Here is a 19848-nt window from a genome sequence, read left to right as displayed (position 1 = left end):
ATTTTTTTAGTTATTTTATATTTTTTATATATTTTTAATAAGCACTTAAATTGTTTTTTTTTTTTTTTTTTATTTATTTCAAGTATTTGAATTTCAGAACAATATAAAAATCAATTTTTTAAAATACATTAATTTTTTCATTTAAAATTTACAAATTATAAATCTTTAAAAAAAATGTGATCAGATTTTTCTGGCACAGTGACAGAATGTTATTATTTATCATAACAATTTATGAAAATCAAATAAAAAAAAATAGAGACCAGTGATGTGTCCAGTGTCAAAGTTCACCCTGACATCTGTTTGGTACAGTGATTGATCTTTCCATCTTTATGTCTTTGTTTGAGTTACACGAGCAAAGGAGGGGATACAAGCGTCTATATTCTTTGTCTACGAAGTACTTAGATTGGTTTGAATAAATTATCAAACTGAGCATGCGCGTTATTAAAATTGCGCCAAACAAAAATGCTAAAAACGCCATTCTAGTAAACCTGACAAAACGATGAAGAGATAACGATGAAAACGATGATGTAATCGACCAATCAAATGCCTCTATTTATTAAAAAGGCGGTCAGCCAAGCAACAGCCATTACTGAACTCAATCAAAACAACAATTAAGATTAGAATGGATTTTAAATATATTTGAAATTAAATAAGAACCAATAAATGATAAATATTAATCCTTTTCGGGGAGTTTTTAATATTATATATAGTTTTGTTTTTAAAATGGCATCATTTAGCAATAAGAAACAAAAAACAGAAAAGAAAAAACCTAAATAGAGTCTCCTCTTCTTTCATTCAATGCAATGGCGATTGAAAATAAGGAAAAGGTATCTCTTTATTCTGAATTAATGTATTTTTATTTCCTTAATCAATAATTGAAAGAGTTAGTTTTGTTTTATTTTTAAAAAAAATTGCTTAAATTATCTTTAGGAAACTCTAAATGCCACATCTGAATTTAGTATGGTAATAAACAATTATCTTGACAGCTGATTTTCGATGTTAAGCATGAACCATATGTTTGTGATGTTAATATTAACGAAAAATAATTTTAATTACATAGTTCATGTTGTTTATAACTTTACATTGATCAGTAGTAGTTCATCGATTAATATATAAGGGTATTAATTATCTTTCGTACATCTCATCTACATTTTTCATCTACCATAGTTATTGTTCCACTTAATTGTTGATAGATTATTTTTAAAGATAATTTTTTTTTTTTTAGATCTTCTTTTAATTTTTTTTGTAGTTCATGATTTTTAATCCATGATTGAACGTGAAATAAATCAATGAGAAATAAATCAATGAGTTTGAAACTTGTCATAGCGTCTTGCATATTTTGAATAAAATTATCAAGTGTAAGTGTTAATTACTTTGATGTTTAAAAAAAGAATGTAAATAAGGCATAATATTTCTCTTATTTTACATCTTTATTATATTTTATAATTATAAAGTTATCTGAAAAATACTTCATTCGTTTGATAGAATATGACTTGGTTTTTTAAATGAAAATTAAAAATAATTTAAGAATTTTCGTTTTGTCTGGGTCTTTATTTGAAGGAATTTATATGTGGAATGTATTTATGTTTGGGAAAAGATTAGCTCGTCAATTTGGCACTAATTTCCTTAGCTTAAAATGCTTTCTTTTTTTGTGTTACTAAGAACCAAAAATGCTTCTTGTATTTTTTTATTATTCTGTAATGCATTTTTATTTTATTTTAGACATTTGTGTTTAGAAATTTAGATTTAGCATTCTGACATATGTCAGAACTTCAGTTAAAATATAGCTATATATTTTATAAAACATATCTGCTATTTCTTATTGCTTGCATGAATAATGTTTAAACAATATGAGTCCTTTTAAACTTTACTTATTCCTGAAATGAAGCATACTAAAATCATATCTCTTTTTGTGCATATAGGGTTATTTTGAGTGTCTATTTAATTTCTTTAATTATAAAGCAATGGATCTTTCCAGCATTTTAGTTTTTTCCTAGCTCAGCTGTCATGCAAGTTAGTCACCAAGTTTTTGTAGAAACTAAGTAAAACAAAAGTTTGATTCAAACTGATGTCTTAATAGGTTTTATTAGTACCTAATTTCAAGTAAACCTTTTTATATATTCCTTTAGTACCTACTATTTTCTTTCAGGGAGCTGTAAAAAAACTTATTACAACAGTTTCTACCACAAATTATTAAGCATAATATCATTAGTAAATGTTGGATCTACTAACTCACAGGTTAATGTTCACAGTAAACCTCTTCTTAATATTTATGAGTAATTGAATATTGTTTCTAATTTTAGTGAGTTAAAAATAGCAAAACCAGTAAGGCTACCATGAGCATCAATTAGTCCCACGCGACAGCCACATGACGTTGACCAGAACTCCGCAGGGGGTCTACCTTTTTGCATGTAAAATGGCACATGCCTACACGCTGGTCAGGAGATTCCTCGAATGGGTTAATTGAAGGGAGTAATTTTTAGGGCCCATTGAAAATTATAATGCTCTAAAACGTTGTAATTTTGTTAAGAATTTTTTATTTTTTTTTAAGAATTTTGTAATGGGAAGTGTTTCAAGTTTAAAATATTTTTTGTAAAAAACTTATTAACTCTTCTTAAAGAAATTTAAAATTAAAAACTATTCATGATATTGTGATGCCTTTTTTTTTTCTTCGGAAAAGTGTAAAAGAAAAACAATGCAACTGAAACAGGAAACAACATTTCTTAGAATCCCTACTTGACCCCTCAAGGTTTGCCCCACTCCCCACACATGGCTGGCATAGGCCAGCTAATTGATGCTGGGTTGTCCCTGGTAGCCTAATGATTTGTCAGAGTAGGGTAATTCATTAATACTTAATTTTTGGTAAGTGCCTATAAAAACAAAAATAAATTTAGGAATTAAATTAATTTACTAAATTTATTTATGATGTATCATAAACTCTTTAAAGTTTCTTTATTTCTTATTTCCTTAAACAGTAATGAAATCAACTTTTGTATGATTAAAATGTTTTATTCAATACATATATTTTTTTTTTATTACAGGTTGATACCTTGACCTGCAATAACTAATGGCTTCCACCAATGTTCATCTTTTAGTTGCTTGGCCTTGTTTTAAATATACATAATGCTTCAACTTTTGTATATTTTTTCTTGATGAGCAATAATCTAACTGCTTAAAAAATATTTTTTCTTAATTTAATTTTGCAAGACAGTTTGATTTTTCAAGATGGTCCAAAAATATCAATCTCCTATTAGGATATATAAATATCCTTTTGAGCTTGTTATGGCTGTAAGTATATTATTCTTGCACTACTATTTTTTTAAATTTCAAGTTTTGTTGTTATGATATTTTATTTTGTGTTATTATTGTTTCTCCCCCCCCCCTTCTAAAGCAGTACCAGTGTACTTCTCTGAAATCATAAAACCACTGTCATTTGTAAAGGGTTGAAAAATTACTATCAGTTGAAACTGTTTGGAGAGTCCCACTGGCATCATTTTTCAGATAATGCTAGTTATATTTATTATATATATAATTTTTCTTTTATCTATTTTCACTTAACACTTTACTTATAGCTGCTACAATAGCAATTTAGTTGTATCCATTCAAAAAGGTTAATTAGAAGAACAAAAAAAAAATTATTATTTCTCCAACAAGTCCAGAAGAACTAAATTTTTAGAAGTAGATTTGTTACGCATCTATTCTCAATTCTTACTTCAATATCTACTCCCATAAACAAAATTTCTCAGGAAACTTGTTCTTTTTTTTTCTTCCAAAAAAAGAAGAAACAGGTTGTGTGTTAGCTGTCTTTGGTACACAACAAGACAAGAAAATGTATTGTAGTGCCCATAAACAGATTTATTATGATTAACTGCAATATTTGTGGTGGAGGGAAGGAAAGAAATCTCAAAATATTTTACTTTTTCTGACTTGCTTTTAAAATTAAGGTATACAGATCATCGACTTCTAAACTGTATGACATTTTCTCTTAATAAATGTTTTCACTTCTAGGATATTTTCATAAGTGAAATATCTTATCTTTAGAAACTATTTATTGGCAAATTTTTCATATTCTGTTTACAGGTTCTAAGATATTTTCATAAGTGAAATAATTTATCTTTAGAAACTGTTTATTGGCAAATTTTTCATATTCAGTTTACAGGATCTATGATATTTTCATAAATGAAATAATTTATCTTTAGAAACTATTTACTGGCAAATTTTTCATATTCAGTTTACAGGAAATAATGTGATTATTTTTGCCAACTTCTTCATTCATCTAACTCTTTAAAACATCTATTCTTCTTAGATGTTTTAAAATAAGCAACTTTTATTAAATAATTTGGCCATTACATTTGTTCTGATATCCATTCAAAAAATATTTCGTCTATTTTGTTTGGATTTATTTATTTATTTATTTTTTTAAATGAGTTTTTTTTTGTTAGTAAAAGGGGACATTAGTGTGATTTTATTGGACATTTACATCATTGATAATTTATTTGCAACACATTGTAAAAAGTTCTTTTTATTTTACAAAATTAAATAAGTGAAAATTATTACTACTATAAAAGTATGTCTGACTGTAAAAGTAAACTGAGAAACACTGCTCCCAATTACTCAAAAATAATTATTATGTACATTTCAAAATTGTTCTGCAGTAATAATAATAAAAAAAACCTATTCATCTAATTTAATATATATTTAGAATTTTATTTTGTTATAATGTTTGTGTATTTTTATTTCCAGGCTTATGAAAAACGCTTTCCAACTTGCAAAATGATACCAGTCTTCCTTGGTAGTGATACAACATATGAGTACAACAGCGAGGATGGTGCTGTCTATATTATAGAACGTCGCTGTCGTCTTAATGTTGAAGCTCCTTATCTTTTAAAAAAAGTAGTTGTTTTTTCACTAACTTCCCTGTGTCAGTTGTATACCTTACTTTTGCTCGTTTTATGTCATATTGTAGAAGCTTTCACTTGTGCAGCAAGCTTTACTCTAACATTGTGCCATTATAATTCTTTTTCTTTCTATAATTGAAGAGTTAGTCGCGACATAATGATAAGCCACATTTCCTAAGTATTAAACAGAATGTTTTTGATTAAAAAAAGCCATAATTTCCTTATAAGAAATTTAAGATATTTTCAAATGTGACTATGTAATAAATATTTTTTTTTCCTAGCAATAATATTTTTCTAACTTAACATTAAGTCAAATAAAGAATTTTTTTATGCAAATTTTTTGTAAATTTAATTAAAAAAACAGTTTAAAATAATCTTGCTGCATGTAAACTTTTTATATATATTGATGCAGTGTTTTCACTACAGCGCGAGAATCTCGCATATTTTTTTCTTTTCTCACAATAAAAAATTATTACCACGAGAAATTCGTGCATTCTATAAATCAATTTCAAAATTCGCCAATTTCTCGCATTTTGAAAAAAACTTCGAATTACGCCATTTAGAATAAAATCCGTTTAACTTTTCTTCCTGGATCTTACATTATTTTCAACATCTGCCCCATTATCTAGCCTCCCTATTTACCAGTATTGTTCAGAAACTTTTCGAACAACAGAACACAACCACGGAACCCCTTTCAGAACACATTTCTCTGCAACCACGTGTTTACCGTAGGTAAGGTTTCTTCATGTAAGACGTTCAAATTTTTTATGCACTTATGTAAGATGGGCAAATACCTTGTAAAGGCAAAATCTTATATGATGATGCACCAAAAATATTCAATGCTTTAAAAAATGGAAGATGTTAATATGTATTATAATTAAAGAAATGATTTTTTTTCAAGAGTTTTTGTGTTTTTTTAGTTTTTAGAAATCTCACTTAACTTTTTGAAATCTCACCCTGTTTTTGAGAAAGGGTGAGAAATTCTCACCCCTTTTTTTTCTATGATGAAAACACTGATTGATGATACCAAAAAATTCCAAAAGTAATAAGTATACAGTGTGTAAACCTATCAGATGACTGGATCATATAAATCTGCTCTTAAGAGTATTTTCAGAATGATGTATGATATCAAGAATTATTTTCTAAAATCAATTGTGTAGTCAGCATACAGTTAAAATTAAAAATAGGCATAATTTTCCCTTAAATACTTAAATGTAAAATTTTCTCTTAATTTTGAATTTTTATTGCACAATAAATTATTTTAATCTTTTAGTCAAAATCTTCTAAATTTTAGAAAATATTTAAGAAAAGGAAAATTATTTTCTAAATAAATGTTTGTACTTAAAACTCTTGGTTGTGATTAATAATCTACACAGTAAAATTTGATTAAGCATTCAAGAATATATCCCACATTGGCATATTTTACTATATTTTTCCTTTTTTAAGGTGCAGAAAGTATAATTTTTGTTATTAACTAGTCATAAAGTTTTAATTATAAGTTATTTTGATTAATAGATATTTGTTAAAATTTTTATAGATTTTGAGTATTACCTGTGTGTTATATAATTACATAGCATTTTACTTACATATTATTTAATCTATTAGATTTTATTACGTTAGTATGGTAGTTTTGGGTTCTTAAACTTTTGTACAAGTGTTTTTGCTGTATGTCTATAAGAAAGTTTTTTAACTTCTTTTTTATTTGTCAAGATTTCTTTTTCTGCTATGCAATATTTTGAGATTGTATTTAAATCTTTTTTACTCAAGTCATATTCTTCTTCTATATAAAGGTTTTGTATTTATAATTGAATATAAGGTATAGTTGTCGTTAGAAAAATATTTTGATCTCAAGAGAAATTGTTTAATATTTGCAACTGTAATAATATTTATAGACTTAAGTTTAAACTAAGTATGATTTCTTTTCTATTTTTAGATAATTGGAGTAGATGTTGTGTATTTTATCCAAAAGAATACTCTTGATCGGCGTGCAAGAACATTGAAAATTGAGGCGTATAATGAAAGTTTTGCTAATAGAGTTGTAATTAATGAAACTTGCCTATATTCTGTAAGTGGTTTTTTACCTTTTTTTCTAATAATGTATTAATAAATTTATAAATTACATTGTTAATTTAATTTAGTTTGTCTTCTTTCCTTTTACAGGAATAAACATAATGTCAACTTTGTTAAAGTTTTTTTTTTCATTATTTATTCTGTTATTTAAGTTTAGTTGAGGACATTAATGTAGAGCTGAATTTGATATAATTTTCACGCTTTAGTTTTTATTCTTCAGTATTATTACTTCTAAAGTTTGGAAATTTTGTAAATGTTTGACAAAATATTAATTTTGTCTGCTTTGTGTTATTATTTTAGAATATTTGCATTAAATTGTATTTTTTGTTTGCCTTTTTTCCTTTAAATAAGATTAAATTATTTAAGCAGATAAACATATTTTAAGCTATCATGTTATAATAGTATGTTATTTTCATATGCTCTCATAGAATTTATTGAAGAACTAGGATGCATTAAAGATAATATGAATGATTTTGTTCAATATTGTGAATTGAAAGATTATTTTAAATATAATTCATTCTTAAAAGCATTTTTATCTGTAGCATATGATGAAATTTAGCAGAAAATTATTTCATAATATTATTTGAACTATTGAGTACATTTTGTAGTAATATTCTAATATAATTTGATTGTTTTTTTTTATTTGAATTCGTAATTGATTTATCCAATTATTCCTTTTGCTTTTTATTTAATGCCCTAGTTGAAGTTTTTGTTTAATTTTTTTATATTAACATTAAATATCGTGTAAAATATAATATTTTTCTTAAATTTTAATTTGCTGTATTTTTTGAACTAAATAAATGAAATAATGATACTTATTAATTCTAGGATACACGGAAACATAAAAAAAAAAAACTGACAAAATCAAAAATTATTCAATATTTGACTTAAAAAAATTTTTCCTTCAAATTTGTTTACTAAAATATTTACTGAATTCAAATGCATGAACAAATTAATAACTAGACAATTTCAATACTTTTCTTCTGGACATAGTAAAAAATTACTTTTGAGCTTAGCATATAAAAAGGGAGTCCTTATCATTTGAACTTATAACAAAAGTTTTTATAAATGAAAGATGTAGAACAAAATAACTAAATTAAATCAAATGGATATTAAATTTTTTTTCGTTGGCATGTGATGTATGTTTAGAATTGCACTTAAAAAGGATATAAGGTATTAATGGGTTAATTAAAAAGTGTTCAGTAGATGTATATTTATAAAAAATTAGTATTAATTCCCAAAATCACAAAATTATTTGACACATGTCTTTTTTGCTTTTATATTTCTACTGAAATCGCTTAGATGCAAATTTTAATGGTTATTTATCATTAAAATTTCTATGCTGACAAAACATGCTTGATTACTACCATAAAAAATTGTTTTTATCTGTTTGGGGGAATTTGTAGAATATTTATGTTTATATTCTGCAAATAAAATATTTACAAGTTTAAAAAAAAATTTTTTTTCAAATTTAATATCAATCTATTTATTAAAGTTTTTCTATGTTGATCAAGTATTGTATGGAATAATAATAACATATTAATTCTTTATTTTAGGCTGTTCATTTCACTATAGGAAGCCAATTTTTATTAATAAAATGTAGAAGAGAAAAATAATTTTATCTTTGAAAGTATTCGCTTAAAAAAGCAATTTAGAAAATTTAAATAATTTTACTGTAGTATTTATCTTTAAAAAATTAATTATGTTTTAGAGTTCTTTAATATATATATTTTTTAATATCAGTAAATTGTATAGCAAATTAGTTTTTCTTTTTAAGTGTGTGTTTACTACAAAATCAAATTAAACACATAAAATATTATTTTACACTTTTTTTTTCCTACTTAGGTTCATCCTGAGGATTCTGATTGGACTTGTTTTGAACAATCAGCAAGCTTAGATGTGAAGTCTTTTTTTGGCTTTGAAAATGCTGTAGAAAAATTAGCTATGAAGCAATATTCTCTTAACATAAAAAAGGTAGCTATAACATAAAAGTGGTAGTTTATGCTTTAAATGTTTTAAATTAATTATTCAGCTGTATTCTTGCAGAAAAATTAGTTTATTTTTCATTTCTTATGATTTTTCTAAAAGTACATTGCAATCGGGAAACTGGAACTTCTATTTTTTGTAAAATTTATTATTTAGTGCATAAAATAAATTGTACAATTTTCTCTTTTAAAAAAGTTGTTTGATGCTTGTAAATTTTTTATACATATCTCTTTTTTTATGTAATTTTAAGGGAAAAGAAATCATAGAATATTTCATCGATGAACTAGAGAAGGAGGGAGTAACCTATATTCCACCCTTTAAAGATAAAGAAGGTGCTCCTGCTGTTGAAATAACAGAAACTGAAGGTGCTTGTGCTGTAAACAACACATCTAGAAATAATAGTCTTACTCAATCACATGTCTCTACAACTGTTGCATTATCCCCAGAAGCTCACCAAACTGCAGGTTATTATTCTCTTGAATTGTATTCCTATTTATGTATGTTTGAGGATAATTATTTAACAATCTTTAAATATAATTGTGTTTTTATGTGTAAATTAATCAATAAGGTTAAATATATTTCACTTTTTTCTCTTTGTCACTCTTCTTTAATTTAATTTTTCAGACATAATTAGGTTTTTTTCCTCAATCAAAGTGAATTGGGTTTTTCTTAATTTAAATCTATGAAAATTGTTTCTTAATTTATTTATACTAAACTAAAGTTATGTTATATGTTTTATTTTTCACTGTTTTACTTTTTCTCGTTTGCCAGTTTTTTGCAGTAATGTTTCACATTGTATCCTTGCTATTTTTAACCCAACTCAGAAAAAAGAAATTTAATGATGTTGCAAATGTCTAAAGAAATTTTTAAAAAAATCTTTATTTATTAACTAGGGGACAATCAAGAATGAAATTAGATCAATTTAAATTCCTTTCATCAGGGGGGAGATTTTTCCGCTTTTTAGCGGATTTCTGCTTTGTGTCTCGAGTATCCGCCTTTTTATCAAAAACTGCGATGATCTAAAAATTTCTCTTTTTAAAAAAAAAAAAAAATTAAATAAAGATTTCGCTTTTTTGAAAAATTTAGCCATTGAAATAAAATAATTATATTTATTTCTGATCAGGGTTTAAGCTGAGTCTAAAAATTCATTAGCAAAAAAGCTAAAATCTGAAAAAAAGTTTTAGCAAAATGCTAAAATGCCATTAGGCTTATAAAATTACTTTATATCAAACAAGTACTGTAAGTTATCTGACAAAGAATAGCTTAATGTACTAGAATATCAAAAAGAATACCTATAACAAACAAAAAAACACATTTATTATTTATCAAAACATTTTGGTTTATAATTAACAATCTTCCTTTCTTTCATGTTTGCCCATTTTACAAATGCTTCTTGAAAGTTAAATGCACTTTCAAGGCCCTCAATATTAATCATTAACAAATTGTTTACATGGTTGATTAACAACCTGTTTCGAATATTAGTTTTAGTCAAATTAAGGCAGCTGAAGCCCCTTTCACAGTCAACAGTGTGCATTGGTATTGTTGCACAATACTCTATAACAGAAGTTATTAATGGGTACTGTTCAGACACATCATTGGTATATAAAAATAAAAGTAATTCATTAAATGACATGTTTTTACATCGTTGCATTAAGATGTGTTTAAATAATCCCCATTCACAAAGTAATTCAGTTTCTGTAAACTGAAAATCTTTTCTGGGAGATTCCGAAAACAAATTGAAAATGCAACGGATTTCCTTTACACCATAATGCTGTAATTCTTCCGAACTATGGGGCATCCTGCTAGGTATAAATATATTGAACATTTCGATTTTATCCAAATCTCCCAATCTATCAGTAATATTTTCAATGATACAGTTTAAAAAATTGTGCATCAAATTACGGAATCTTTCCCTCTGTTTCAGTCTATCTAAAATTATATGGCCCTGAAACTCAAATTTTTCACTTTCCTTCTTAGGCACATCATCTAAAAAACTCATATAATGAGTGCCGGTGCCATTTTTTATTTCTTCTAAACTTGAAATACAAGCCTTCACACTTGATTGAACATATTCAAAATTTAAATTAGATTTTTGAAATATGAGGCTTAATTTATTAATGTTGAACATGATATCCATGATGGCAGTGGTTGCTAAAAACAAAAAAGTAGTTATATTTTTTAACAGCCCTTGAGCAACAGGACGTTTGTCTTCCATTAAAACACTAACAAGAGCTTGCCAGTTGCAATCCAGAGCTGTAACTGAATTCTCCAAAGACAACCACCGAGTTGTTGATAACTTTATGAATTTCCTTGATTTTTGTTTAATGGAATTTGGTAAAATCCTTTAGCAAAAATGCAAAAATGCTTTGTTGAATTTTAGCATTTTTGAGGGGTCTTTTCGCATTTTGCGAAAAAAGCTACCGTAGCGGAAACCCTGTTTCTGATTTTCAAAGATAAACAGAAAATTCAACCTACCTATCTGTCAACCCTTCCACATTTTAGCTATTTTCACCTCTTTTACGCACAGAAGATACGATTTTCCTCATTTTTACCCGCCCGCCAGATAGTTCGTATTTTCGTACTTTTACAAGCTTTTGCAAGTACAAGCTTTTTAAAAGTCTCAAGCCCGAAATTTGCTAACATTTCGATTCTTATTCACGCGATTTGAATATACTACAATATGATTCTTATTTACGAGATTTAAAAATCCAATATCACTATTTATATTTACGCATTTTTGAAAACCTATGTAACGATTCATATTCACACGAGTTTAAAATCAATTATCGCGATTCTTGTAAGAAGTAGGTTTTTTAAAATTAGTTACTATAAATGTGACTGTTTTTCTATCAACAATTATTAGCATATATAGGCATATTCAAAACTTACATTCTGTGCTTGCAAAGAAGAATGCGATAAAGGCAGGTAAAGAAAGAAAAAATAGGATTTGTGAAAAGATGTTTGAAGATGGGCTAACGACTAAATTAATCTCCAATCTGTTTCCCCTCAATCACAAGCTGCATTATGAGAAATTTGACCTTGTTAAAGAATTTTTTGCTGGTTTTGTAAAATATAAAGCGTTTACAACAAATTAAGCAAAAAAAAGATATAGCAAACAAAAGCAATCACTTAAAAAATTATTCAATTTTTTGTGGAAAAAGAGTTTTTTAACTCAGCACCGAAATTTAAGAAATAATGCTGCTGTTATTTATGATATAAAATGCAAAATTCTTATGATATGAAAAATAATTATTTAAACAGTTGCTGATTATCATGTAATTTTTAGAACTAAAATAGCAATTTTTGTTGTTTGTTATCTTAAATTGTCAGGAATTTATTATTAAACGATTGCACACAAGTAAAATTTACTCATGGGGAAATTCAGCTTTTTTGCCTTTTGGCCAATCTTATCCCTGTTTCATAAAAATCCGAACCTTATTAAAACAAACTGAAAAAAAAAGGACTATTCTAAAAAATTTGAGCTTCAAACTGACCCTTCATGATACTCTTGATTCTTATGCATTAAAAATATACTATTTTCTTAATTCCAGAATTCATGCATATTTGTGTTTTAACATCTCATAAGGTCACTTTCATATATATGAGAATGTGCTTGCTTTTTTGTGTGAAGTGTATTTTTCAATTGTTTTAATTTGTAATTGTGCAAAGTGTATTTTACAATTGTAAAATAATTTCTGTAAAAATTCCATTTTGATTTTGTGTTTACAGAAGCCAACTTTAAAATTGAATCTGAATATATCAAGCGATGTCTTGGAGAATTAACACCTTTTCAAGAATCCTGTCTTGTACAGTTGAAAAAATGGATTGCTGAAGCTCATCAAGGAAAAGTTAGTTATTATATTTATCAATGATTTTCTATCATTTATATATTCCTACTATTTTAACATTTAATATATATCTGTGATTTGTTTACAGTAAATGTAATCATATATATATATATATATATATATTTTTTTTTTGCTTATTCAGGTTTTACTAAACACTATTTTATGCATTGGTGTTATAAGTTAGTAAAATTTTTAAAAAATTTTTCTACTTATATTTTAGGTTCCATCAGATCAAACGTTGATGCGGTTTCTGAAAGCTCAAGATTATAATTTAGAGAAGGCGCGTGAAATGCTGTGTCATTCCTTGGTGTGGCGTAAAAAGTATCAAGTGGATAGAATATTATCAGCATATGACCCCCCTCCAGTGATTAAACAGTTTTTTCCTGGTGGTTGGCATCATTTCGATAAAGGTATTCTTTAGCAATTTAGCTTATTTTATTTCTTTTCAAACTTATTTCTTGTAACAAAATACATTAATAATCTGGTTTATTATTTATAATTGAGGTAGTTTTTTAAAATTATTCTTCTAATTTAATAATTTATTTTCTAGATGGTCGACCAATGTATATTTTGAGACTTGGTCAAATGGATGTCAAAGGATTTATCAAGTCCATAGGAGAGGAAGGATTGATGAAAGTGGTAAGTTTATCATAAGAAATTAATTATCTCAATATTTTATCTCGTAATATTATTGATTTTAGTTAATTATACTAAAAGATAAGTGTTTAATTTTTTTGAGCTTTTATATATATATATATGTAACATAAAAAGCTTCAACTAATTTTTTATGTTATTCCTATTCTGTAAATCCTTTTCTTATTCAAAACGAAACGCTTTCTCACACTTTTAATTTCACATCCTGTCCTTTAATCTATTTTTGGTTTAAGTATGCATTAATTAAAAGTAAGACATTTTCCCTTTGCTCTTTGTGGGAATCACACGACCTATTTAATAAACCATTTACATTTACTAAGATTTTCCTTGTTCCCTGAAACGAGACATTTTAAGGATTTTCTTTGCAAGATTTTCCCTAATTTTAATTTGAGCAGCACAATGATTTTGTCACACTCTCTCTCTTCTCATCATCACATAATGATTAAATAAAATAAATTTGCTGTTTTTAAAATCCTGTGCCTGTTTGTTCTGCTCTCAGGACTGCCACCCTTTCACACATATATATATATGTGTGTGTTTATATATATATATATATATATATATATATATGATTTTATAGTACTTTATTTTAGTTTAAAAGTAAACATAGTAGATTAAAATGAATATTTAAAAAATGTTACTAAAATCATTTTTTTCAACAAATATTTTTAAAAAAGATGTTTGAAAAGAATTAAAAAAGACAACTGGACTTTTTTGTTCATCTTATAAATATAAATAAATGTTACAATTAATTTTTGTGTATAAATAATTTGCCTAAGCTACTACCTTCCAATTTAAACTGTCCAATTAAAACACTGGATTTTATAAATTGTTACTCGACTTCTTCTTTAATTTCGATTGCTACATATCAAATAATTAAGTGTTTAAAAAATTTCTGATCATAATCAAATAATAATTTTTTAAATGAATTAAAGATGTCAAGGCAATTTTTTTTTTAAAATTACTTAACTAGTTTGATTTGATTTTAGTAAGATAAATGCATGAGATTGCTGTTAATTCTCTTGCTTTAATATGGGCTTCTTATGTTTTGACACATTGCATTTAAAATATAGTTTTAAAATATAGTTTTAAAATATATTTAATATACTTTAAAATATAGTTAGCAATATAGTTTTAAAGAATTTTACAATAAGTTTTATTATCCCAGATGAACAAATTACAGTTACATTTTTTTCTTTTTATTTATGAGTGCCTATTTTAAATATGAGACTTTTAATACTATTGTAAGTATTGTATTGTATCTCAAATCAAAGTAAAGTATTTATGTTTAGAATTGGATTAATTTATAAATAATTTTTTGAATTACAAAAATGGACAAATCATTAGTTTACACAAGTGCTAATAAATTAAAATAAATGGGAGTTTGTATATTTTACTAAAGTTTAAAGGTACATTTTTATCATTAATGATAGTAGCTTTTTTTTTTAACTTTATATACCTTTATCACACTTTTTATTATTATTCAATACTACTCTACTTAGAACTTGTCTTTAAAATAATATTGCTTATCACACATACATATTATTTTTTCAGACCCTTCATGTATGTGAAGAAGGTTTGAAAAGAGTTGAAGAAGCTACTCGTGCTACTGGTAAACCTGTCAGGTAATAAATTGATATTTGCTGAGTAATATGAAATATTTTAGTAAAATTGACTTTGACTTTTTTTTTTCTCAATAAAATGCTCTAAAAACTCATATAAATCTACTTACTATTTTTCTCTGATGTGGTTACTTTTCTCTTCGTTTTATTTAGTCCAGTAAAATTCGACTCTTTCGATGGAAAAATTAATATCCAAGTTATTTTTTCCACAGGAAGCTTTTTTATGTTGTTATAAATGACACCTGTGAATTCCCTACTATGACTTCCTTTCCCCCACCCCAAAGAAATGGGGGTGATTTGAGAGAACTAAATCTCTAGATAGGAAAGTGAGGCATATTTTCGGATCTATTTTTTCATGCTGAATGGAATGAGACCAATTAGACAAATAGTTTAAAAGTAATGAGGGTTTTATGTACAAAAAAGTAAATTTTTTTTATTTGTATCTGTTTACATGTCTGATATTGCTATTTAAACAAGCGAGATATTACTACTGTCTATTTCTTTATGTTGAATTAAATGAAACTATTCATTAGTCAATCGAACAAATAGCTCCCAAATTGCAGGAACTTTCATATATATAAAGTACTTATTTTGACTTGTCTTAAGTGTACACTTTACATTGCTTTTCAGGAACTATATGAATATGCAAGGTATATTTTCCAATGTGATTTTTCATGTTGAATTAAATGAAATCGATCCGGAGACAATTGAACTAATAGTTTAGAAGTTATATGCATTTTATGTACAAGAAGTGCAATTTTGTACTTGCACTTATTTAGGCATCTTACATAGCTATATGAACAAGTCCGGTATAGTGTCCTGTGTATTTTTCTCATTTAAGTGAATGAGATCAAACACAAATCAAAAGGATCCATATATAAAAAGTAAAAATTATTATTTTTTTGCATAAAAAGTATTATTTTAGAATTGCACTTATTACGAAGAAAACCCTTATAACTTCAAAGCTACTTATCCTATTAATTTGAAATTTATCTCACTTAATTCAGTATAAAAACTTTTATTGAAAAATGTACCTCACATGTTCGGATAGCCCATAGATAGCAGAATAAAAATAATTCTTGGAAAATTAATTATTAATTGACTATTTCATGGTAAAAATAATGCTTTTCATAGATGAAAACTCTTGCAATTTTTAAACTATTTGTGTTGTTCTCTCGTGTATAGCCTCATTCTATTCAAAGTAAAAAAGTACATCAGAAACAATTTCTCACTTGTTCAGATAAATTTATCTAATTCTATTCAGCAACAAAAATATATTGAAAATAATGCCTCACTTTCTTATATAGACTAAATTCAATTCTCCACCTCAAAAAACCCTATTTCATTCAAGAAAGCTAGAAGTATAAAGAGTAGAGTGTAGAGGTATTTGCAGGCAGGCATTTATCAAATCAAAGCTATCATTCGTATCAAAGCTTTTTGTCAAAAAATATCTTGTTTATTAATTTTTATTAAGAAACTATATTTTTTTGCTATAATTATTGAACTAATTTTCATTTAATCACTTTTAGGGCTCCTTTTATCTTCTCTCTCTTTGTACTACTATTAAGTATATTTATTAATAGAACAATATATAATTGCTTAATTAACTGATTGTGAAATATTTTCTCCATCTGTAACAATTCTTTTCTTTTTATTATTTTTTTTCCTTCCTTTTTTACACTTTGTATCCAACCTCACAGAATATGATGTGTGTTTTAAATAAGTTTCTTGGTTTATTTTAAATGAAGATTTTTTTTTTTTTAGATTCACTTAAATTTATGTTAAATTTTGATCCAATTTTAATTTAGTTTCATTTTACCTAGCTAGATGGAGATATTTACTGATAAAAAGTTTATGTAAGGTTTTTATCTAATTTTTAAATGATTAATATTTTAATGAATGACAAAAAATGGTATTTTATTAATATGTGGATGATACCTCAATAGTTAAGGAATAACCTAATTGTAGTTATCTTTTAAGAAATTTAATTTCAATATTGGTTGATAATTAGCTGCATGCAAATTTTTCATTGCTAGTGGGCTGCGCCCCCTGCTAGCTAATGCTCGCCAACCCCTGAAAATTGCTACGCAATCTTATATGGTTTGCTTCGCAAACCAAGCTGGTTTCGCACGCTACTAATTTAGGTGCATTGTAAATGCACAAAATTCTAAGAATTCAAAGCAATCATTCAAATCCATATAACAACTTTGTTTAAAAAAAAAAAATTAGTATTATAGGAAAGCGTTTCTCTATATAACATAAAATCATAATGGTCTGACACCGTTTTCCATTGTTGTTGTCGGCACATTTTTATTGGCCGGAAAATCACGTGGTAGGATCACATGGTTTTTTATTTAATTTTGATTTGACAATTTATTTCGAACCTTATCTTATGTTACTATTATAGCTTAGTACATGAAAAATGGATTTCTTTACATAGTATTCCTTTTATAATTTCTTTTAGCATTTTATTCAATTTTTAATTAATTTAAAATTTTGCTTTGATTTTTAATTTTTCCCTCATTTTTCAATTGTAGTACTTTAAATCTCATCCTTGATTAACCCTTTCATCCCCACTTTTGCAGCATTAAAATTTAAGTATGAAAAGCAGTTTATGTTGATGCTGACATATTAAAATAAGTATACTATAAGTTTAAAGTTATCCACTTTTCCCATTTTCCCTGAAATCTCCTGGGACAATGTGCCCCAATTGTCTTGAATATTGTAAAAATACATATATATTGCATGGGAATAAATAATTAAAATAATATAAATGCATCAAATTATTTATTCTTACCAGAATTTGTCGTCATTAAATAATCAAAACAAAAACTAAAATTTTGTCTTATAATATTTTTAACACTAATGGGATGTATTGTCCCTCTTGTAAGTACGATTGGGATATGTTGTCCCAATGGTAAGTCCGATTGGAACAATGTAGCCTACAAAACAAAATGTGTTAAAATTTCTCAAATCTGATAATAAATAGCTACAATTATTACTTAATAAGAACAAACATAACTATTTTACTCAAAATAATGTAAAAATATAGTTGTGTTTACCTGAAAATTCAGAAAATATGTTAATTAAAATGAGATTGACTGGCGTGCTCGCAAACAGAAGTCCGCCATTTTGAATATGAAAGTGTTTCCAAGTTACTTTAGTCATATTTTTACTCCCTAATGCCTAAAAAGTCCTGAAAACATAAAAAACCATGCAAAATTGGGATCTGTTTATCCATAAAGGAATAAAGTTTAGTTTTTAGGACGTATATATCCCAGTCGGGTCGAAAGGGTTAAATTGTATTATGCTACATATATCTAATAATGCTTTTTTTGAGACTACTTACTTTTCAGAAACAATTTTAAATTTTTTTGTTGTTGTCTATTTGCAGTTTTTAATTATTATTTATCCTTTTTAGTGCCTGGACTTGCTTGCTTGATTTAGAAGGCCTTAACATGCGCCATTTGTGGCGGCCTGGTGTCAAGGCACTTTTACATATTATTGAAATTGTAGAAGCCAATTATCCTGAAACCATGGGAAGAGTTTTGATTGTTCGTGCTCCTCGTGTTTTCCCTATCCTTTGGACTCTGGTTAGCACCTTCATTAACGATACAACTCGTTCTAAGTTTATATTTTATGCAGGAAGTAATTATCAAGGACCAGGTGGATTGCTGGATTATGTTGAGAAAAAGTACCTTCCAGATTTCCTTGCTGGAGACAGTCAGGTATGTTATTGCAATTATTTTTACTATATTATTGCAGGTACAGTAGATCCTTAATTATATGAAAATGTTTCATTCAAATGCTTCTTGTCAGACTTTGTTTTTCATCTTTAAGCTTATACTAAGATTCTTATTTTTTCCTTTTTCAGTGTAATGCTGTTATAATTCAGAATCTCAAAAAGGTTCTCTTTCTTAAATTTGGTATTTTTATTCTTTCTTTGAATAATTCTGTTCCAGGGCACAAAATTAATAATTTAACAAATCAGCTTAAAGAGTCTTCAAAATGAATGTGTTAAGAAATTTTTTGTAAACAGCTTTTAAAAATGTTTACAGTGACCTTAAAGTAAAATAAACTTATTTATTTTTTTTAATTTTCTTTTTGCTATAGTTTTTTTTAAAAATTTAATATATGATCTTAATAAAGGTGCAGACTTAGTTCGATTATTGCCATTAATTATTTTGTTAATTTCTTACATTGAGAAATTTGTATTCTAAAATATATTGTTCTAGAAACTTTTCTAACATCTTATGTCATAATTTAGTTTTTAACTATTTAAATCCATGTGCAAATTATAATTATTTTTGATATAAAGATTATAGATGTAATTTTAAATATAAGTTACTATAATATTAGAAATATAGGAATAATTTTGTAATTCACAAGTGAGAGCTGACTTAAAAGCATGTGTTTCTTTTATTAGACATTCTAATTGTTCTTGTAATTTTAGTCCAATATATCAGAAGGAGGTCTAGTGCCCAAGTCTTTTTACTTGTCAGTGGATTAAAAGTCAGATTAAATAAAATTTTATCATGACTTTTATCATAATTTAGTTTTTAACTAACTTTAGGTAGTTGCATGTGCAAATTATAATTATTTTTGATATAAAGATTATAGATGTAATTTTAAATATTAGTTAATATAATATTAGAAATATAGGAATAATTTTGTAATTCACAAGTGAGAGCTGACTTAAAAGCATGTGTTTCTTTTGTTAGACATTCTAATTGTTCTTGTAATTTTAGTCCAATATATCAGAAGGAGGTC

The 19848-nt window shown here is 26.3% G+C and overlaps 1 protein-coding gene across 3 annotated transcripts in view; it reads left to right on the top strand.

Moving 5' to 3' along the window:
* The first annotated feature begins 588 nt into the window (after positions 1-588).
* Positions 589-19848, top strand: part of retm (real-time) — a 30646-nt gene continuing 11386 nt past the window's right edge. Inside the window, exons 1-11 of one of the 3 annotated variants that reach the window (XM_043041128.3) lie at positions 589-827; positions 3042-3288; positions 4744-4893; positions 6832-6963; positions 8814-8942; positions 9205-9418; positions 12684-12802; positions 13023-13212; positions 13353-13441; positions 15011-15081; positions 18500-18806. In XM_043041128.3, the coding sequence (XP_042897062.1) occupies positions 3226-3288; positions 4744-4893; positions 6832-6963; positions 8814-8942; positions 9205-9418; positions 12684-12802; positions 13023-13212; positions 13353-13441; positions 15011-15081; positions 18500-18806 (1464 nt within the window). In that variant the 5' untranslated portion in view covers positions 589-827; positions 3042-3225. Of the gene's footprint in view, positions 1119-3041; positions 3289-4743; positions 4894-6831; positions 6964-8813; positions 8943-9204; positions 9419-12683; positions 12803-13022; positions 13213-13352; positions 13442-15010; positions 15082-18499; positions 18807-19848 lie in introns of all 3 variants that reach the window. The other 2 variants (XM_043041129.3, XM_043041130.3) reach the window with 2 other exon arrangements.

The sequence above is a fragment of the Parasteatoda tepidariorum genome, chromosome 5 (genome assembly GCF_982258835.1).
Source record: "Parasteatoda tepidariorum strain Cologne lab strain chromosome 5, Ptep-v5.0, whole genome shotgun sequence".
NCBI classification, from domain to species: domain Eukaryota; kingdom Metazoa; phylum Arthropoda; class Arachnida; order Araneae; family Theridiidae; genus Parasteatoda; species Parasteatoda tepidariorum.
Note: the sequence above shows the minus strand (reverse complement) of the source record. Positions and strands in the feature narration are given on the sequence as shown.